Source organism: Chelonia mydas, chromosome 26, assembly GCF_015237465.2.
Source record: "Chelonia mydas isolate rCheMyd1 chromosome 26, rCheMyd1.pri.v2, whole genome shotgun sequence".
Classification (NCBI taxonomy): Eukaryota; Metazoa; Chordata; order Testudines; family Cheloniidae; genus Chelonia; species Chelonia mydas.
Genome location: NC_057859.1, coordinates 8,004,370 through 8,026,894, shown reverse-complemented (window position 1 = coordinate 8,026,894; position 22,525 = coordinate 8,004,370). Strand labels below are relative to the sequence as shown.

The following is a 22,525-nucleotide window of genomic DNA, read 5'->3' as shown; positions in this document are numbered from 1 at the left end:
TGCTCAACCAGCATCCAAACCATCTGAGCCTCTTATGTTTCCTCCTTCCACTGAAATCCAGGGAACTATGTGGCACCTGATTGCATAGACTCATAGATATTAAGGTCAGAAGGGACCATTATGATCATCTAGTCTGACCTCCTGCACAATGCAGGCCACAGAATCTCACCCACCCACTCCTGCAATAAACCTCTCACCTGTGTCTGAGCTATTGATGTCCTCAAATCATGGTTTAAAGACTTCAAGGTGCAGAGAATCCTCCATGTTAATATAAGACCAAGGTGACTCTGCCACATTGGAATAAACCAATGACACATCTAGCCCAGTATCCTGTCTCAGACTACGGCTACTGGAGTCCATATAAAAGTCCAACTCTTTTCATCCTTCTCCCTGTAGACATCCAATCTGAAGGCAGCTTTTCACAGATACGCACACGCACTTTTGTGACTCAGTATTTTTCTATTCTCTTGTTAGTTGATACTGACACAGCACAAAACCGAAAGGCAGATGTTCAATAGGTCAAAAGAGCCAGAAGCAAAATGTCAGCCCCCACAATTTATTATCTAAATACAAGATTCTCATGCTTAACTTTCCTGAACTTCTTCCTAAACCAGACACTATTTCCTGATGCAATTCCCCAACCATTTAGTTAAGCTCCACTCCATCTTCCCCCTCTCCAGGGAAAACCTGGGAAAAGAGGAGGATCATTGCAACGTGGACCAAATGGGGAAAGCAGGCAATAACTGTCTATCTTTCTTGAGCTATGGTATGTGTGTATATAGGAATATTTGTCAGTCCTTGTTATTTTCTTCATGCTCATTTTATCTGGCAAGCACTGCACGTTTTATATTCCAACAGAGTTGTGTGAGACTCATGGGATTTTTTTTCCCCCCCATGTAATTTCAGGTGATATTTTGCCAATTCATTTTCAGGCAATTATCAACCCCATAAATTCTGTGAATGTGACATTTCTGCCAACTAGCTATCTTTCGCGTTTGAAAAATACACTTTCTGAATTCTCGCTCCTTTCCCATGCAAAACCCAGTAAATCGGCGCAAAAGACAATTGGGCATCCCATGAGTGCTCTTTGTTTCTGAGCAATACGGCAGTGGCTGGAGATTACGGTAATGGCAGGGGATACTGCCTGCTACAGCAGCTTCTTGACAGTGTGGGGCTGAACATTGCAAGTGGGAGAGGGCGGAGAAGCTGGCCCCGAGCCCCTCTGCCATTGGGACACAGGGCATTAGTGTAATTGTGAGTCATCAAAACACAAGGGGAGTTAAAAAGGGAGGAAAGGCTGGTGGAATCTCCGGCCGAGTGCCCCATCCCTGCATGCAGAGAGGAGACTGCAGTGCTGTGCTATGGGCTGTCTGTGAATGTCCTTCCAGATGCTCAGCAACAGGAGCTGTGCAGCCTTCCAGGAGGTGAGTGTGGGTGAAGGGCAGAGGTAGGGCAGAGTCTCCGGTCTGGAGATCTCTAGCACGCAGGGTGAGGGTCGGGTCAGACGTTGGGCTGCTTGGAGCATATATGTACCATACCTCCTTCCTTTCCTGCCTCGCTTACCGTTTTTCTGCCTTCTCCTTTCCTTTACTTGCTGGGAAGTTTTATTTCATGCACTTGGGAATGAAGTTTGATCATTTAATTCCCTGTTCCATCATCAGACTTATAATAAATAAAATAATAATAATAATAATAATATCAGAAGATGCTTAAAACTATGGGGGTTTCATTTTTCATTTATGTGCTTATTCAAAACCTTCCTTTTCCCTGGAGTAACTCGGGGGCTCATTCCCTCCTGTGGAAAGACAAATGTAAATGCAGCATTGAAAGGAAGGCAAATGCCCACCGTGGAAAAAAAGAGACCTTTTATTCCCCACCACCCCGGTGCATCTGAATTGGCCATCTACAGGTGCTAAAATAAGAATTTTATTTTTATTTCCATCCCTGTAGAAAAATACACACTCCTGGGATTCGCAGATGAGTTGATTTTTGCTGCTGGATTGTTGGGAGTGTGTTTAATCGGACGGGAGAGTTAATTTGCAAGACATAATACAGTGAGCTTGCCCATAAGAATTTACGGAGGTTCTTCTTATCTGGGAACTGAGGTCTGTGTCGCTATTGACGGCCTTTCAAATATCTGATCAGTGCTTGAACAGGAAATCTAGACCATCCCTAGCATTATAAGAGATGATTAGCTGTCACTTATAACTAACCTTCCTGCCCTTTTTGCCTCAAATTCCTATCCTCAGTCTCGCATTTCTATCTTTTTTCCATCTTTATTTGGCTGAGGAGGAATTTGGCCTCCAGATGTTTTGAAATGCTATTCCAGCCAGTAAAAACTCCTTCTTTGTGCAACACCCCATACATTTCACAAGTCACTTTCCCCTGTAGCTTTCTTAAATGTGTGGCTTATCCTAACTAATGAGCAGTTTGATCTGCAAGGGAGTCACTTTGGGGGATTCTAGACTAAATTCTGGACTTGCAGATTTAGTTCACAATCAGTTTCTAGTTCTGATTTCTGTCCCTTTGTATCTTTAATAAATGGTCCCTGTAGGGAAGCTAATAAACAGGGTTGATTGCTTTACCCTCAGGTCAATGGACGGCAGGCTTGTGCTGAATGTATAATATTGTTTCTTAGCTGGGAGTGTGGAGAGGTGATAAGAAAAATTGATCAGGCAACAAAAATTCATATTGGTCTGTGTTGTCTGGAGCAACATCGGCCAAATAGCAGGGCTTCCACTGGGTGGAAGGGACTGGGATATTAATCTAATATCGTAGCTGACGGGGAAGGTTCACTAAAATAGAGTCCCAGGCTCCAGAAAATATTTCTGCTTGGGAAACCACAGCAGTAGGTAGCCATGAGCTGTCTGAATCATGTTGTCCATGTCTCTTTACCTCTCTTAGGCGGGCACCATGTCACGGAAGAGCACAGCATCAAGGTGTCTTTGACAAGGCAAACCTCCCCTTTCCTTCTGAGCCTACAACAAGCTAGTGTTAATAAGCCCAGATCCTGAGCCAGGGGACCAAGTGACAAGACAACAATTTTCCCAGAGGTTCAGAAACTTTTGATCAACCCATCAAGACTATGAAGCCTGCTACGGGTGAGCATCCTTCAGCTGGAAAATCACAGAGCTGACGGAGCATCATTACCACTGCCGAGGTTTCTACAACGCCAGGTGCAAAATAGAATTTCAACACAGAGAGGGCCAGCGAAAGTGTCACCAACTTCCTTTGAGGAGGAATCCAAATTAAAACACTGGGGATTTTTACGTTATTCCCTTCACCTCTGCAAACTGAGTCTTACTGTCTCTAAAAAGCAGGAATGATTTTAGCACTGCAGCTCCATTTCCCCTGAGACAGTTATCCTGGAAAGTAGGAGAAATGTCCTCATTGGTGCCCCTACTTTACACCATACAGCTGAGGCCCCCTCGTCCCAGGAAGAATCCAAAGGAGGCCAGACTTGGAAAGTCTTCAAAACTGGGGCTATGTTGCTAATTGGCTGCCAAAAGCAACCAGAAGAGCAGAAGCTTAGAGAGGATTTTCCAGTATGTTTCTGGATCAGTTACTTATCCTGGTGTTTCTAAGGCATTATTATTGTTGTTATTATAATACCTTTTACCAACGGAGCTGGGCAAATGTTGCCTGCAAAACCTTCAAAGAGTTCATCTCAGCACTTTAAGCAGTAGAAAGTTGAGTGGAGCACAAGAGTTGGATGAACTTTATCTGCCAGCGACAATGGTTTTCCTCCCTGGAAATTCCTCTGACTGTTCAAATTGCACCCAGACTGTAGGGATAGTGAACAATTTTAAGGCCATATTATTAGGGGTTATTTTAGGGGGGCTGATTATATTTGGGGTGCTGGGCAATATTCTGGTTATCCTATCAGTAGCCTGCCACAGACACCTTCAGAGTGTGACCCATTACTACATAATCAACCTGGCCGTTGCGGACTTCCTCTTAACTTCCACTGTCCTGCCTTTCTCAGCAATCTTTGAGATTTCGGGCTACTGGGTCTTTGGAAGGATCTTCTGCAACATCTGGGCAGCTGTCGATGTCCTATGCTGCACGGCTTCCATCATGAGCCTATGTATCATCTCTATAGACAGATACATTGGGGTGAGCTACCCACTGAGATATCCAGCTATAGTGACGGAAAAGAGGGGACTCCTAGCTCTGCTAAGCGTCTGGGCTTTGTCTCTGGTGATCTCCATTGGACCTCTCTTTGGCTGGAAGGAGCCAGCTCCAGAAGATGAGACCATCTGTCAAATCACTGAAGAGCCTGGCTATGTACTGTTCTCTGCTTTTGGCTCCTTCTACCTCCCCTTGACCATCATCTTGGTGATGTACTGTAGAGTGTATGTGGTGGCCAAAAGGGAAAGCAAAGGCCTGACTTCTGGCTTGAAAACGGAGAAATCTCATTCTGAAGAGGTGACCCTCCGGATCCATCGCAAAAACACCTCGGTAGGGAGCAGATCTACATCCTGCACAAAGAACAAAACCCACTTCTCAGTGCGTCTCCTGAAGTTCTCCAGGGAAAAGAAAGCAGCCAAGACCCTGGGAATAGTGGTGGGGTGCTTCATATTGTGCTGGCTTCCTTTCTTTATAGTCATGCCTATTGGTAAGTAAAGCAAAACACCTTAACTTTTTATAAGAACTTCCCGGGGTTGGGGGGGATCTCTTTTTGCCTTGCTGTGGGTTAGAGCTGGTCTGCAAAACTTCGACAGAACCATTTTCCGTTGGAAAACACAGTTCCCTCAAAATTGAAACACGTCTCAAAATCATGTCAATTTCACCAGTAATCTGTTTAGTAAAAACTCATGGGGAAATTTTTTTTCCCACAGTGTTGAAAAATCTCGTTTTGCCATTATTGGAATGAAACGGTTTGATTTTTCATTTTGAAAGGAGGGTTTGTTTTGATTTTTATTATACATTTGTAAAAAGTGTCAACTGAAACAAAACCCTTTTATTGAGCTGAAATAAAAACTTCAAACTCAATCAGAATTTTCCTTCGCAGAGCATGTCAGGTTTTGTGACAGTTTGGAAGGAAGCCAGTTGTGAATTCCTCCACCAAATGGAATTGTTGTCCTCTGGCCACCTTTACAGACATTATGGGCCAAATCCTTAGCAGGCGTAAAGGACACAAGCACCGTTAACTTCAACACCAACGTTTCTCTTTGCAAAATTACGGCTGGATTTTCAAAGAAGCCCAGGGGCCAGACTTTCAATTGCTCAGTACCCACAATCAGGTCCGGATTTTCCATAGTGCTCCCATTGTGACATTTATGGACAGATTTTCCAGAGCTAAGCACTCAACAAGCATCTAAAGTGCTGAGATCTGTTGAAAACCTGGCAATTTATTTTGGTGCCTAAATGAGAACTGAGCTTTTGATCATCTGCCCTTTAGGACTTGATCCAAAGCCTGCTGAAACCAATGAAAAGGCTGCCATTGACTTCAGTGGGTTTTGGATGAGGTCTTTATTGCAAAAGAATTATTTTAGCTTCCCTGGATTTTGTTGCAAAGGTGACCGTTTTTTAAAAAAAACCAGAGCGAGTGCAAATATATTTCCCTTTGAAAAGAGTGATTAACTCAGCTGTTTGCTATTTGCAAATGATGGAATGACACACAGTTTCAAAATTTGAATGCATCCCTTTAAAAAAAAACTTACTCTGCATTTTAACAATGTCTGTGATGTAGCACAGGAGTCTGGTGTAGGTAATAGCTGAATTAGCAGACCAAATGGAAAACAAGAATAAACCACTCAAATTCTAGTGGGTTATGCTCATGGTTATGTTTATTGTGGTTTTTAAATCCAAGGGCCAAGGAGGTGTTGGGAATCAGTATCAGTGTTTCTACTGTTACAGATTTAGCAAACTTCAGCATTGGAAGGTTTGTTTAGAGAAAATTATTTTAATACAGAATTACTTATCTACTGCAATAAAATCCAGGATTCCACATGAATTTCTGGTTTAGATGCCTGCAGAGCTTTATTCCCCTCTATTTTGCGGATACAAGTAAAACACATATGAAAGAAAAACAGGCTATAGTTTATAAACTGCAGTTATTAAATTAGTTCTCGTCCAAACTCTTTAAATCATCCTAACCATCAGCAAACTGATCTCTTTGCAGCAGCGGCCAGTTTATGCCAGAAAATGCTTAAACAAGAGCTTTGAAATTGTGCCCTTATGGGAAAGCCTTATACAACTTCAGAAGCATGAAACCAATAAAGGCTCTACGGCATCTAATGGAAATTTCCCTAAAAAGCTGCAGAGTGAAATGGAAAATGATCTCCTTTCTTCGATAGCTGCTTTGTACCATTCTATAGGACTCTAGAATAGGGACAGGTTTCAGAGTAGCAGCCGTGTTAGTCTGTATCCGCAAAAAGAAAAGGGCTACTTGTGGCACCTTAGAGATTAACAAATTTATTTGAGCATAAGCTTTTGTGAGCTACAGCTTATGCTCAAATAAATTTGTTAGTCTCTAAGGTGCTACAAGTGCTCCTTTAGAATAGGGATATAATTCTCAACGAAATGCGAAGGGAAAGTGTTAAAAAAATAACTTAGAAAGGTGACCATTGTCAATTAACTTCTATAGGATTCCAGCAGAATGTTTCACTAAATCCTTTAGCTGTTGTTGCCTCATGAAAGTCAATGGCTGCAGAATCTATCTAATTCTGTCATCTGAAATGCTGGGCAATACTGGAAAAGTGTCTGAGTAAAGACTTAGTCATTGCATAAGGAAAAACCCTGGGAGGGACTGGCTCTTTCTGCTCTGAGTGTCATTCTGTTGGAATGTTTGTTGCCAAGATGTCCCAAACATACCCAAAAAGGGTTTGAGAGCACATTACACGCACTTTGGTAAAAAAAAAATCCTCAAATGTGGCTGCCCACCCAGAGCTGCTGCTGCTGTTGATCCATTTGGTTTAGGTTGAAGAAAACGTCCTTATTCAACACGGGACTTTGAATCTTTGATCCCTTATAAGGAAAGTTTGCTAAGGTTAGTCTCCCTGTCTTCACATGGTTTCTCTGTTATTTTAGAATCATTTTTCCAAAAATCTGTTTGCCCTTTTTGTTAAAAGAAAAAAGAGTGCTAAACAGACATGCAGCACGAAGACACGTATATTATGCAAAACCACTGGTACGTCTCGATCCAGGCTGTTTTCCTATCTATTTAGTATCACAGACCCATAATGCTTCGCTTTTTTATACAGGGCTTTTCATCCATAGATTACAAAGCGCTTTGCAAGCATCATTATCCCCATTTTGCAGATGGGAAAACTCTGGCCCAGTGAGAGAAAGTGACTTGCTCAAGGTCACAAAGGTGGTTAGTGGCAGAGCAAGCGTAGCACCCAGGGGCCAGATTTCAGACGTGCTGAGCATTAACGATGCTAGTTGAAGTTAATGGGAGCTGCGGGGTCTCAACAGTGCTGACTAGAAAACAAGAATTCCATTACATGAAAAGTTTTGAAGTTCCACAGTTAGTTTGTACAGCACCTAACACCATGGAGTCATGGTCCATGACTGGGCTCCTGGGCATTACTGCAATATGAATAATTATAATAAAAACATTTCCCTACCCATTCTATTTGAAACCTTTGACGCATTATGCAAACATATAAAAATCAGAATAATCCTCGAAATACCCATTGGAGGGATGTGGAAGTAACCATCAGCGTAAGCCCATATCAGTGATGTTGTGAAGTTTGTGAGAAAATAAATGCAACACTGATTCCTTTAGCAGGATACGCAGATTTAAAATATTGAACATCCAAAAGAAAGAGAGCCAACAACAGACCCTTGAAACCTATTGCAATCTTGCCCTTTTATGGAATAAAACAACTCCATGAAGAACTGCTAAACAATGTTAATGGAGGGGTCTGTTCCCATATAGATAGCTCAGTGCAAATTGGGGTCCACAGATCTATCATCATAGGCAAAGGCAAGGTATAGACAGGAGAGCACAGCAAGTCTCTGGACGTAAGGAGAGCATGTCTGGGAAAGCGTAGTGGTGCTAGATTCTCTGGCCGCTGTGTAAAGTGCATGTCAGCCCGGTTCAGACAGGCCAGGTAGGGTGCAAAGCCATCAGAACAGGGTGTAAAGCAAAGCGGAGTCAGCAATCAGAACAAGATAATGAGGAAGGCATCCAGCAACCTGCACGACGTGCTGTTCAGTGACTGATCAATGATGGGCAAAGAGATTCAAGGGAGAAGCTTTCTTCTCTCTGTGTTAGTAACCAATGTGTCCATAACAACAGTGTCTGTATCAGTTACCTGTGCCTGGACTGGAAGAGGGACACTCGCAGGACCAGTGTAGACATTCCACTTGCATGCCTGCTCTCAGGGTGTACGCAGGAATTCAAACATACCCAGGCTTTACGTTGGGGCAGCATGTTCTTGTGGGCTACAGGTAGGTCATTTCATCAGCCACAAGTTGTCATATGTGCCCTCTCAAATACCTTTGGCGGAGAGAGCCCTCCAAAGTCCTTCAAGACCAGCCTCTGAATGGAGAGTGCTGGACAATCTAGGTGAAATTAACACATATAGGTGACAATCAGGAGGGGTTGGTTTAAAATCTGGGTAGGTAATGCGCTCCCAACCTTTCCTGAGGATCTTCCACCGCATGGGCACTCTTTCATTTTTGGCAGAGCTTTTAGGAGCCTTATCCCCAGGATAGATAGCTGCAGAATAGGTGTTAAGCCCATTTTACCCCCTTCTGGCTTGGTTGAGATGCTGTTTAGTAGAGCTAGGGTGACCAGACGTCCCGATTTTATAGGGACAGTCCCGATTTTTGGGTCTTTTTCTTATATAGGCTCCTATTACCCCCCTCCGCCCCCCCCCCCCCACACACACACCCTGTCCCAATTGTTCACACTTGCTGTCTGGTCACCCTAAGTAGAGCTGGCTGGAGAACAACAATTCTGTTTTGTGACAGCTTCAGAGGTTTTGGAAGAAACATTGGATGCATTACACATTGGAACTAAAAAAAAATCCCCTTTTGAACGTTTTGGTCAAAAGGGATAGTGTCAAACGCTGTTTATTTTCTATGCAAAAAGGTCCGGTTTTTTAATCCCCTTGCGCTCTCTGTCTCTGTCTCTCAAATTGACCAGAGAGTCCATCCTGGACCTTGCCAGCAAAAAGCTCATCAAAATCAATATGTCTCCACAAAACATTTTCACTTTGATGAAAACAGCAGGTCTGGAAAACAAAATTATCAAAAATATTCCAGCCAGCTCTACTGTTAAGGTTTGCACACCCCCTTCCCGGACAACTCCCAGCTTTTCCCTGAATGTATGTGCCAAGTGCACGGCAGCAGAATTGTTTCCCTTTCCATGGTTGCTTAGTCCAGGCCAGGACTAAAGGAGACCCAAGTAGAGATTGTCTCTCAGCAGCACAAACTAAATTTAACCTGGAACCAGGAAGAACCACAAGGTACTTTGTGTCCAGCAGGAACCTCTACAAATAGTTTCTATTATTAATACACCTAAGTCCTGTCTCTTCTCTGCCACAAGGGAAACTAGAGTTTGATGGTGCAAATGCCCTTTATAGGATATTTGCACCCTCTTTTGAACTGCTTAAGTCCTTGGACAAACCCTTGACCCACTGCAGGAATTGATCCATTTTGGAGAAATTCTGCCTGGCTTCACCTATGCTCCCCAGTGAACATCACTGCACAGGAGTGACTGAGGACCAGCCTTTGGGCCCTAACGTTTGTGGTGTCCACATTTGGTTGTGAAGGATGGAAGAACAATGTCCATGTAAGTGCAGCCGTGATCCTAACACATGAACTGTGAGTCTGTAGTGGGTCTTCATGGGCCACTTCTTTCTAATGGGCCAGATTGAATCTGGGCTGCGATGGCATAAGTGGGGGGAGAACCAGGATCAGAGAACCTTCCTCCATGTTTCACTCCTGTGGAGAGGCCAGCAAGGACTGCTTTGAGGCTGCTAGCATTGGCTACCCTGTGAACTCGCCCAGTGAGCCGAGGCAGGCATGGAAATCCACCTTGCACTCTGTGGTGGGGCTGCAGCTCCCAGCATGTGCTGTCCTGGAGCTCACAGAAGAATCTGAGCGGAGTCAATCAGAATTCCCAGCTCCTGCTGCACCTTCCCCCACAATGCGAGCTGGGGCTTAAAGCTTGCAGTCCAGCATTATGGGGGGTGGAGGGGAAAGCGGGTAGGGATATGAGGTGCGAGGGGGGCAATGACTGCCTTTTGAATGGCTTGCTTTTTCCCTCTTAGAAACCCTGCAATATTTTCACTCTCTGCCTTTCCACTGGCATGGACTGGAGGCTGCTCCTGATTAGAAATTACCAGGAGACCAGCGACCTCTCCAAGTACAGTTGATTCCTTCACAGGAGGTGGCTAGGAAGAAGCTTTTCACTGCCCAGGCTAGGGGTGTGCTCTCACATGCCGTCTCTCAGTGCAAAGTTTCCTACTGACCTCCCTCCCCTGGACAGCGGGCTCTTGGCCTGATGGCCTCTCTCATCCCAGCCGTTCTCTCCCTTCCCCTGCGGTTAGTCACTTACATTGCACCTGCCAGTGTTGCGTTAGCTGCCCCATGTTGTTTACCTCCATTACAATCCTGCTGGGGGCTGATAACAGCTTTAAATGCTTTTAATACCCGCCCTCCACCCCATGGCTGGTCTGTGATTGACCAGTTGATGATGTGGCTACATTCTGGCATTCTGTTCAAATGGAGGTGATGAGTGCAGGTTGTGTATCAATTAGCCAGGGATTATGGAATGTGCATTGATTTACATAAACAAAAATGCAGCGCCTAATTAAGGAAGGACGGTCTGGTGGCTACAACACAGGACGGGGAGTCTGGAGATCTGGATTCTCTTCCCAGTTCCGCGGTACCCTTCTTTTCACAAATCTGGGCCAATTTCTTAACATCCGTGTGTCTCAATTTCCCCATCTGTAAAAAGGGGATCATAATTCCCTGCGTTGCAGAAGCTTCAAGTTTTGTTCAGGTACTTTGAGCTCCCTGGATGGAAAGTACTATAGAAGTATAAAGTAGCACTGATCATTTCTGCTCTTAAATATTTGAAAATATTTGATATTGGTCTCTTCAATCTGTTAGCCAAAGGTCTAACGTGAGCCAATGGGTGGAAGCTGGAGCTAGACAAATTCAGACTGGAAATAAGGCATACATTTTTAACAGTGAGGATAATTAACCACTGGAACACCAAGGGCCATGGTGGATTCTCATTTTGGGAAACGTTTAAAATCAAGATGGGATGATTTTCTAAAAAATCAGCTCCAGGAATTGGTTTGGGGAAAGTTCTCTGGCCTGCGTTACGCAGGAGCTCAACCTAGATGATCACAGTGGTCCCTTCCAGCCTTAAACTCTATGAGCAATGGCTAATGTAGCTCTGTTCTGGAGTTAGGATTAACAATTCTAGATCACAATAGGTGAATTTCATTCCTCCAGAGCTTGGTTCAGATGACCACATACAAACCTGGATGCTTATCAAAACTGAAGTTGTACAGCTGAGCCAGAAACCTCAGAAGAACAGGTCTCCTGGCAGACTCTGCAGTGTATCTGCATCTGAATGGGCATGCCATCAGAACGGCCTGCCCCAATGCAGGCTCCTCCTCCTGTTTGTCTCTGCCAGAAACTGCAAGGGAAATGTAGGAATATCTCCAAATTGGAGAGCCTGAGTTAGGTTCTCGAAACGGAGGAAGGTTTGATATGTTCACAACTGTGGTGGAACCAGTCTGGAGATGGTGCAGAGCAGGAGATCACACTATGGTATGTCAAAACTTGCTGCAGGGCTGGAGAATGCTGGAGGTGGTAATTCATAGCAGTCTCTAGGAGCCTCCTTCCGGTGGGAGCTATTGAGAGATATCTCAGGCTCTCCTCGGGCAAAGCGATAACACAGGACCTTTCAGGAAGGGCGTCACAGTAGGATGGGGGGCTCCTTAGGTACAGACTAAGTTGAGATCCTTGGGAACCAGCTCCACAGAAGCAGAGCAGCACAACTGATTGCTGGACACCTACTGTGGAAGACTGGACTGTATTTACTGGGACATAACTGTTGCCTCAAGGGCTCAGGAACCGGAGAACAACACGGGTCCATCCAGTTGGCTGAGGATGGATATGATCATGGGGACAGGGCACTATACTGGAAGGCAATTGCCCCAGGAGAGCCCTGTTTATCACTAATCCTTCCTTGTTCTTAGGACACAGCGAGCAGAGCAGAGGATATCCGAGGGGGTATTTGTGTTTGTCACATAGTAGTAAATGAATCTTGGGAACTGGCACAAATACTTTGGAGGGAACCATCAGATGCTGCCTACATGCCTCTCGGCAGCAGGATTCTAATTACTGTTTTGTGGTTGTCGTGTCCAAAGCCCAAGAGAACAACAGCTTGCAAATGTCACCAGCGCTAAACCAAAAAACTTCAGCTGCATCCTTCTGGAGCATGAGAAGCCAAGTGCTGTCTGTGCTGTTGATGGGATGTCACAGGTAGCCACAGGGAGGAGTGCAGTGACAGCCACAAAGCCCGAGATGGCTATGGATTTGTCGGTGATCGTATTTTTCTTTTGGGTTTGCTTTGGCTGAATATAACGCATTGTGTCCTTCAAAGCTGCAGATTAGGGCCTTTGCAGGCTTCCCCCCTCCCTCTGGCCATTTTACAGAGAGGCCAATGGACTCGCAGAACGGAATTCCCAAAGGCCCTGCCGAAAACAACTCGTCCCATCTGTGCTACAGGAGAGAAATCCGCCCGTGGCTTGATATTTCTCTTTAAACAGGAATATCAGAAGATTTGACCTGGGTCTGTCTCGTGGGAGAATCCTGTCCCTTGGGAGCAATTTTTGGCGAGCCTAAACATTTGAAAATCAGTTAATTCAGCCACCCATCCCTTACCTTTCACCCCACTGACTTACTCTACTCCATTACCGCTCACACTCTGTAATGGTGGCCACTGAAGGATTGTGCTGTGTCTCTCTGGCCCAGATTAGGTTCACAACACACATAGATAAAACCATAAATGCTCTTGCTGGAAGGTTGCAACATAACGCGACTTTATTCCTTAGAATTCAGAACAATACCACACAACTGCAGAGACGCACAAGGCCGGCTGCTCCCTAAGGCAGGGTTCACCACACCCTGTTTTAAACTGACTCTTTCCAGGCTGACTAGTGTCTGCTGGCATGTTTTGCTACAGAGCCCCGTCCCCGGCAAGCAGGACCAGGAACGTCCACCCTCTCTCTTAGTTGGCTATTCCAACATAGTCCTCAGTAGACCCACATGGATCACATGACTGGGGGTAGGAAGCTAGTCTGGTTTCTTGCCAGTGCCCCTACTGCCTTGCCGTTTACACCACACCTCTGCCATTAGTCCTGCGTCCTGCCCACCGAGTACATCTGGGCACTGGTGACCTGATGGGTGGAGCCTGGAAGTAGGATTTTTCAATAATGCAAACAGCCAAAGGCATTGGGAGCAATTGAAACAGGATGTTTAGGCACCTAAAGCAAGTGTTATGACTTCAATCACCCTGATATCTGCTGGGAGAGCGATACAGCGGTGCACAGACAATCCAAGAAGTTTTTGGAAAAGGTAGGGGACAATTTCCTGGTGCAAGTGCTGGAGGAACCAACTAGAGGCAGAGCTCTTCTTGACCTGCTGCTCACAAACCGGGAAGAATTAGTAGGGGAAGCTAAAGTGGATGGGAACCTGGGAGGCAGTGACCATGAGATGGTCGAGTTCAGGATCCTGACACAGGGAAGAAAGGAGAGCAGCAGAATATGGACCCTGGACTTCAGAAAAGCAGACTTTGACTCCCTCAGGGAACTGATGGGCAGGATCCCCTGGGAGAATAACATGAGGGGGAAAGGAGTCCAGGAGAGCTGGCTGTATTTCAAAGAATCTTTATTGAGGTTACAGGGACAAACCATCCCGATGTGTAGAAAGAATAGTAAATATGGCAGGCGACCAGCTTGGCTTAACAGTGAAATCCTTGCTGATCTTGAACACAAAAAAGAAGCTTGCAAGAAGTGGAAGATTGGACAAATGACCAAGGAAGAGTATAAAAATATTGCTCGGGCATGCAGGAGTGAAATCAGGAAGGCCAAATCACACCTGGAGTTGCAGCTAGCAAGAGATGTTCAGAGTAACATGAAGGGTTTCTTCAGGTATGTTAGGAACAAGAAGAAAGTCAAGGAAAGGGTGGGCCCCTTCCTGAATGATGGAGGCAACCTAGTGACAGAGGATGTGGAAAAAGCTAATGTACTCAATGCTTTTTTTGCCTCTGTCTTCACGAATGAGGTCAGCTCCCAGACTACTGCACTGGGCAGCACAGCATGGGGAGGAGGTGACCAGCCCTCTGTGGAGAAAGAAGTGGTTCGGGACTATTTAGAAAAGCTGGACGAGCACAAGTCCATGGGGCCGGATGCGCTGCATCCGAGAGTGCTAAAGGAGTTGGCGGATGTGATTGCAGAGCCATTGGCCATTATCTTTGAAAACTCATGGCGATTGGGGGAAGTCCCGGACGACTGGAAAAAGCCTAATGTAGTGCCCATCTTTAAAAAAGGAAAGAAGGAGGATCCTGGGAACTACAGGCCAGTCAGCCTCACCTCAGTCCCTGGAAAAATCATGGAGCAGGTCCTCAAGGAATCAATTCTGAAGCACTTAGAGGAGAGGAAAGTGATCAGGAACAGTCAGCATGGATTCACCAAGGGCAAGTCATGCCTGACTAATCTAATTGCCTTCTATGACGAGATAACTGGCTCTGTGGATGAGGGGAAAGCGGTGGATGTGTTGTTCCTTGACTTTAGCAAAGCTTTTCACACGGTCTCCCACAGTATTCTTGCCAGCAAGTTAAAGAAGTATGGGCTGGATGAATGGACTATAAGGTGGATAGAAAGTTGGCTAGATTGTCGGGCTCAACGGGTAGTGATCAATGGCTCCATGTCTAGTTGGCAGCCGGTGTCAAGTGGAGTGCCCCAAGGGTTGGTCCTGGGGCCGGTTTTGTTCAATATCTTCATAAATGATCTGGAGGATGGTGTGGATTGCACCCTCAGCAAGTTTGCAGATGACACTAAACTGGGAGGAGAGGTAGATACGCTGGAGGGTAGGGATAGGATACAGAGGGCCCTAGACAAATTAGAGGATTGGGCCAAAAGAAATCTGATGAGGTTCAACAAGGACAAGTGCAGAGTCCTGCACTTAGGACGGAAGAACTCCATGCACCGCTACAGACTAGGGACCGAATGGCTCGGCAGCAGTTCTGCAGAAAAGGACCTAGGGGTTACAGTGGACGAGAAGCTGGATATGAGTCAACAGCGTGCCCTTGTTGCCAAGAAGGCCAATGGCATTTTGGGATGTATAAGTAGGGGCATTGCCAGCAGATCGAGGGACGGGATCGTTCCCCTCTATTCGACATTGGTGAGGCCTCATCTGGAGTACTGTGTCCAGTTTTGGGCCCCACTTCTTGTAGAAGGATGTGGAAAAATTGGAAACAGTCCAGCGGAGGGCAACAAAAATGATTAGGGGACTGGAACACATGACTTATGAGGAGAGGCTGAGGGAACTGGGATTGTTTCATCTGCGGAAGAGAAGAATGAGGGGGGATTTGATAGCTGCTTTCAACTACCTGAAAGGTGGTTCCAAAGAGGATGGATCTAGACTGTTCTCAGTGGTAGCTGATGACAGAACAAGGAGTAATGGTCTCAAGTTGCAGTGGTTTGGTCTCAAGTTGCAGGGGGAGGTTTAGGTTGGATATTAGGAAAAACTTTTTCACTAGGAGGGTGGTGAAATACTGGAATGGGTTACCTAGGGAGGTGGTGGAATCGCCTTCCTTAGATATTTTTAAGGTCAGGCTTGACAAGGCCCTGGCTGGGATGATTTACTTGGGGATTGGTCCTGCTTTGAGCAGGGGGTTGGACTAGATGACCTCCTGAGGTCCCTTCCAACCCTGATATTCTATGATTCTATGACTTTGCACAAAGGGAAACACCAAGAGGCATGAAGCTGTCAATTCATCCACCTTGCATGGCATAACCAGCACGTCAATGGTAGTTGCCATGCCATAAGAGATTAATGGGCCCAGCTAATCTGTGATCTCTCCCCAACACTGGTCAATGCTAGCTGCTCCACAAGAAGGCATAAATCCAAAGTCTAATTTTTCAAGAGGCCTTTATTTTATGATCATGATACTTTGCACTGGTCACAGAATCCCAAAGCCCTCTGAATGGAAGGACCTGCCGAGTCCTTTTGTGAGGTAAGGGTGGTTGTTCCCACTTTGCAGATGGGGAAACTGAGGCACAGAGCAGTGACATGACTAGAACAACTTTTCACAGCGAGTCAGCAGTAGAACCAGGGACAGAATGCAACAGTCCAGACTCTCAGTCTCCCGAGAACACTGCCTTCCCATACTCATGGACAGAAATAACAAGGGGGAAAACTTGAATGCTGAGATTTTTCCACATTTTTTCACTTCAGGTGCTGTGAAATCCTGGGGTGAGTTAGGAATGGATCTAAATAGCAAACCTCTCATTCTCCTCATGAAATCACAGCAAGAAAATCAGTGACAATGAAGAAGGGAATAAAGAACAGAAACAACCATATATTTTAATTGGGGCAGTGTAGCACTGGACTGGGAGTCAAAGACTTGTATTCTATTTCTGGCTCTTCCACTAACCTTAGTCATGCCACGGCCCACTCTGTGCCTCGGTTTTTCCGTCTGTAAAATGGGGATAATGATATTGACCTCCTTAGTAAAGTGCTTTGAGGTCTATGAATGAAAAGCACTATAAAAGAGCTGGATATTATTGTTAATAATAATAACTTAATATATGTGCTAAACTAAATATTAGGTATGGAACATCCAAAATCCTTGCATGAGGGTTCTATCCCATCTACCTGGGTGGCGGAGTGGTCTGGAAACTTTTCCTGAATTATTCTTTTGTCTCATGTCATTTCAATGTCCTCACATTTTGCTTTGCCACAAAGTGCTGTCTAAAGGGTTGGGTTTTTTTTTTTTTCCACATCAGATATGTACAAAATTTCCAACCTGAGACCTTTTTGAATGTTGCAGTTTGGAATTGGGCCTGACGGTGCTGACATTTTTTGGCAACACCGATATTTTTGAGCTCTTCACAAAATGCAAGAATTTCTGTACTCCAAATAATTTCACTTGTGTTGCACATCTATTTGTCTATTGCACATGTCACCCCCCCACCATGGTATCTGAGCACCTCACAAGAGCCTGTGTGGTAGGGAAGTGCCCTTATCCCTATTTCACAAAGGGGGAATTAAGGCACTGAACAAGGAAGGGCCAGACTTTCAAAGGAATTTAGGCACCTAACTCCCATTGATTTTAATTGGAATTAGTTGCTTAAATACCTCTAATATGCTAGCCCTAAGTGACTTGACTAAGGTCACACAAGAAGTCTTTGGCAAGGCAGGGATTTGAACCCACGTTTCCTGTGTCCCAGACGAGTATCTTAGCTACATGGCATGGATCAGCATTAAAAGCCATCGTAGTTATTGCTAGTTTAACTGACAGCATGGGACAAATATAAGTGCAGCAGTGAAGAAAACATGATGGCTTGAGATTAGAAGTTAATGTGAACCTTTATTCTCATTTCACGTCCCTAGGCGCCACATCCTTGGAGTTTCCCGAGGAGTGAAACTCGACTGACACTGCTGTGTTTTGTTTGAGTGGGAGTCACCCAAGTTCACTTGAACAGGGCTCAAGCTCAATCAATATATTGCCTCCAATTCTGAGTAAGACCAGCCACAGTACATTTTACCTGCTTTGAGGTTTCATTACGAGAACGTTTCACCCAGCTCTGGCGATCACTCTCTTCCCATAGGAAAAGGCTGTTTCCCTTTTTTGAAATTTATGATGGTTGTCAGGAGAACGTGCATGTCATACAATAAGAATCTAAACCCAACATAGAAAACCATGACTGCCAAAGCTTGCGGGAAGTCATAAAATGACTAGCAGCGGTGACATCGGTGTGCTTGGTTTATATTTTATTCCTATTCTACAAAATACCATAGGAGCCTCTTCTTTTTCTGAAATATACCATATCACATCAGGAGAGCCTTCTGCCTTATAAGCACTATCAATTTAATGCCAGATTCTATGACCCTTTTTCATGGTGAGTAGTATCTTAAGTATCTGTTATCGCTGTTTAGAGGGGAATCTCTTCAGGGCAGGGACTGTCGCTCAGTGTGGTGATGTTTGTACAATGATCCTATCTCACTTGTGGCCTCTCAGTGTTATGGTCATATCATTAATAATGGTTCCTCACTGAGTTATAAACTGAGATTCCTGATTAAATTAAATTCTGGTGGAATTATGCAAAGAGCTCAGGTAGAAGGATTGGTGGCTGATATAATTATTAATAATTGCCCAGGACCGTGCTCGGAATTTGACCAAGAAAATAAAGACCCATGATGTGAGCCTGGCTGTGCAGAGCTGACAATCGAGTGTCAGATGTGACTCAACGGAGTGGAATAAAGGAGACACAAGGACTGAGTATAGGACTGGGTGGCTAGTTATTTATGTGCATGCACCTCTTAGTTGCATCGTTTTTCTTTGCAGTAGGATAGCCCTAGTATAAAGTGGTCATCCAGGAGCTAACTGGGTTAATCAGAGTGTTATGTGCTGGAGCCACCCATCCCTTACTGAATGTTTAGTTAGTAGCTGACTCTGGGGTGGCATGTAAAAGCAACCAGAGAATGACATGGGACTTTCTCCTCTGCTCCCTGTTTGCACCAGGGAGGGAGTGAAACATTTTGCCCCTTTTCATGCAACAGCCCCCTCTCTCCTGTATATCCTGCCATCTGCTCTGACCAACAACTAACCTGGTGGAGCCAGGGGTCCCCCCACTCCATGCCCCTCTCCGCCCCTTCTGGCTTGCCAGTTACTCCCTGCTCTGCAAGTAGCCTATGCTCTCCCCGAGTCTAGCAGACGTCACAATCTAAGCAGGGCTGTGCAGAGAAGAAAAGAGGAGACCTTCCTCCCCCTTGATCCCCTGCACAGCGGAATAAAGGCTAAGACTATCCAGCCCTAAATGGTGTCCATGTCGGAAAATATTAAATGTGGGCCCCAGAGACAGCATTCGGATCGAGACTCCCTCTGTTAACATCTCAGCATGTTCCGTAATGACAGAGAAGCACTGCAGCAAAGCAGGGTGGCAGCAGGTCAGTGAGATGGAGCACATTTGTATGCAACAAGATCTGGAAGGTACACGTGCATGAGTGTGGAGCCGTTGAATATAAAGAAAATAAAACCAAGAAGAACAGCAGCTGGAATATCTCTTTGGAGTGTTTCTTCAACACAAGGGGAATCTGCCATAAACATGGATTGCAAAGTCCTTGTTAGTTTTGGGATGAAATCCTGGCCACATTGAACACAACGGCAAAAGTCCCCCAAGTCATATTCCAGCCAGTTTGACCTAAAAATGAAAGAAGAGATTTTTAAACAACGTTTGCCTTTTACATGGTAGTGACTTAAGCTCTGCATGTATGGCTTTCCTGGCTGATTTACCTGTCAAATGGGAAGATTTCCCTCCCAGTAAAAATGTTCTTGTCTTCTACAGGGATGATTTCAAGTCACCACTTTTATGCCCCTAGAGTACGTGAGCCAGGAGGAATGTCATTTTCCACTCAAAAAGATGTCAGAGTGCTTTTTATGCATCATGCATCAAGAGTTGGGAATGGGTGATCCACAAAAGTTTGGATTCAGTTCAAAAGTTTAAGGGACATATATTATTCATTTGCACTGGGGTGCGAATCCCAGTATTGCCAACCCCAAATGTTCAAAAATCATATTAGCTGCCCCCACTCCCCGAGTGGCTTGGAAATAATGAGATTTTTTTTAAAAAAAAATGTTGGGCTCTTTTTATTTGCCTTCGGGGTTTTGAGCCTTTAGGGTTCATGTTTTCAAGCTTTTTCTTCTGAAACCATGAGGACTACTTTTTTAATAAAAGCTGGGAGTCTCCTTTAGTCACATGACTCCAAGAGCTGGAGCCTTTAGGGAAAACATAAATACCATGATAGAATCACAAGGGTTGCAATACTGGTATCCCAAGTAATTTCACTGTAACCAGTTTTTTGGTTTGTTTCTTTTCTTGGAATTTCATCAATAATGGAGTTGATCTATCAGTTGCTCCAGATTTACAATGGTGTAACTTAGAGCAGAATTTGGCTCCAAGTGTTTAGCTGAACATTCTGAGTCTGCAGATCCAGGCTGCAAATCTGGCAGTTACTGGCTTGCATATGTGATATTTGGTGTTTGTTTCTTATGCCAGAAATATTTATTTTATATATATAACTGGCACTTATCGTAACTAGACACATAGAACATAACATAAAATACCCCTTTAAAAAATCCCAACAGAGCACCCAGATCCAGGGACACCTGTAGATTGTAACCAATATTTCCCAATTCCAACACCCAGCCCAGCCTCCTCCACTCACTCAATCAATCCAATCCATCAAATGCCTTCCCCTACACTGTAGCAAAAGTGGTGGGGAAATAGATGAGTTCTACTGCATGATCTAGTGATCCTTGAATTCAAAGTCTGGTGCATGAGAGCAGCTTTTCTCTTGCTATTTTGGCATTTCCGACATGCAAAGAATTGGAAGGGGAATAAGAATGAACAACTTACCCAAAACATTCCAGAATCCTAGGCACTGAGGTTTAACCATTCTGCATGCCCACCGGTATTAAGAAATAAACCGCCCTTCTGTATTTGGTACATTAATTTCATGCTACAAAAATCTGGCACATTTCCTACTTTTCAAAGCTTATTTGATCTTATATTTGTTCCCACTAAAGATTCTTTCCATAGAAGAGGGCTGGGTGACACTTGCTTCAGGGCAGTAAAAGTACAGAGCACAGCCGTGATCACTCTTAAGAAGTAAGATATGTATATTTCTATTTGATCTGAAAATGGGTGTAGGTAGAGTGGTCACATGGAATAAAAATCCAGTGCAAACTCCAAGCTTGGGAGCAAGGGCAAAAATGCGTTTAACCATGTTTGGTGACCTCCATCTCGCAAACTGCCTCACTTTAGGTGTAGAAAGCCCTAGATAATACAGGGCCAATCTGCCTGAGGGAATGTCTGCTGCTCAGCCTTCTGTCTTCATGCTTTTTAATTTGTTTTAATTTGTGTTTCCACTGGAGCCCTCAGACACCTTCAGATGCAACCCCCCGATCAAATAACACTTAATAATAAGCCTCATTTGTTTCTGTCTTCTCAGAATGTGTTTATGAACCACTGCACTTTACTGGATGGAATGTGGCCATTGGTGTGTTTGTGATTGTCTCCCACTCGTCACTGCGTCTTGCAGAGAATATAAACCCTAATATTTCTACACAAGCATGAATATTTCACAGGTTACTGCTTGCTCCTTCGATCATCCCTGTGCTCTTATTCCACCACTGGACTTTGAACACATATACGGAAGAAACAAAGTGGGGAACATAACCTTGAAAATGATGTTGTCTAACATCCACGATTCATAGTCCTCTACGTGTTTTCAGAATATTCACCAATATACCATTCCTACAAAAGTCCTAAGGACACAAAGATTTAAGGGTTACTAACCTCATCCTGCTTCTTATAATATGGAAGGCCAGAAACCTGTACAGTTTGGGGACTCCATATGCCATGTGCTTTCCATTAACACATGCATACTTGACATCTGTACTGATTTTTGAATACACTGTAATCAAGCAACTCCATAACTTCCAAGTAATTGATTTACAGAGAAATCAGAGAGTGCCTTTGCGCCTGTCTTGGCATTTAATCAGCAGCAGGATGTGGAAAACATACAGCTGTTGGCTCCAGAAAACAAAGTTGGCAAACATAAAAATAAAAGCTCATATTGGGAAAAACAAAATCCTCACACGTTGGGGGAGGGGAAGGAGGAGGGGTAAATGATGGGAAATGTTTAATCTGGAAAGCAAATTAAAGAACTGACAACACTAATAACAAATTTTATTTCTGAATAAGAGGAGACTGAATCATGCTAATGACTCTCTTAATAAAACGTATCTGTTCGAATGCACAACATAAATCAAGGATCATTTAACCAATTTACAATGCATAGGAATTAAAAGTTGAGTTAATTTTTCATTCCTGGTTGTCAGCACGACCTGGTGGGCATTTAGGTGTACCGGCATGATATGCACATGGAAAAGCTTGGAGCCTGATTCTCTCGTGCCTTGTACTTTGTGTAGTCATTTACACACTTGAAAAGTGAGTGCAGAGTGAGTGTAAAACACAACTGGTGTGAATGGAGAATTCTGTTTTGGTAACATTTTTTCACTCCCTTTGCACAGAAGTAAATAACTCCTCAAGAAGGAAGGAAATGAACAGTGGTGTTTACCAGAATTTAACCTTTTACTTCTGCAAAAGAAATACGAGCTAAGACATAAGAGTCCATGAGGGTTAGACTGAATTGGATTTGTTAGGAGATGTAAAGCCTTTCCTGGCTTGATCGCTGGCGGTGATCCAATCTATGTCAGCAGTCACTTGAAAAATGGTTGATACTGACAGCT

General features: G+C 44.4%; 1 protein-coding gene across 1 annotated transcript in view; it reads left to right on the top strand.

Moving 5' to 3' along the window:
• The first annotated feature begins 1,126 nt into the window (after positions 1 to 1,126).
• ADRA1A (adrenoceptor alpha 1A) overlaps positions 1,127 to 22,525 on the top strand; it is a 41,161-nt gene continuing 19,762 nt past the window's right edge. The window contains exons 1-2 of the mRNA XM_007065507.3: positions 1,127 to 1,424; positions 2,905 to 4,618. Coding sequence (XP_007065569.2) covers positions 3,736 to 4,618 — 883 coding nt within the window. The 5' untranslated portion in view covers positions 1,127 to 1,424; positions 2,905 to 3,735. The remainder of the gene's footprint in view (positions 1,425 to 2,904; positions 4,619 to 22,525) is intronic.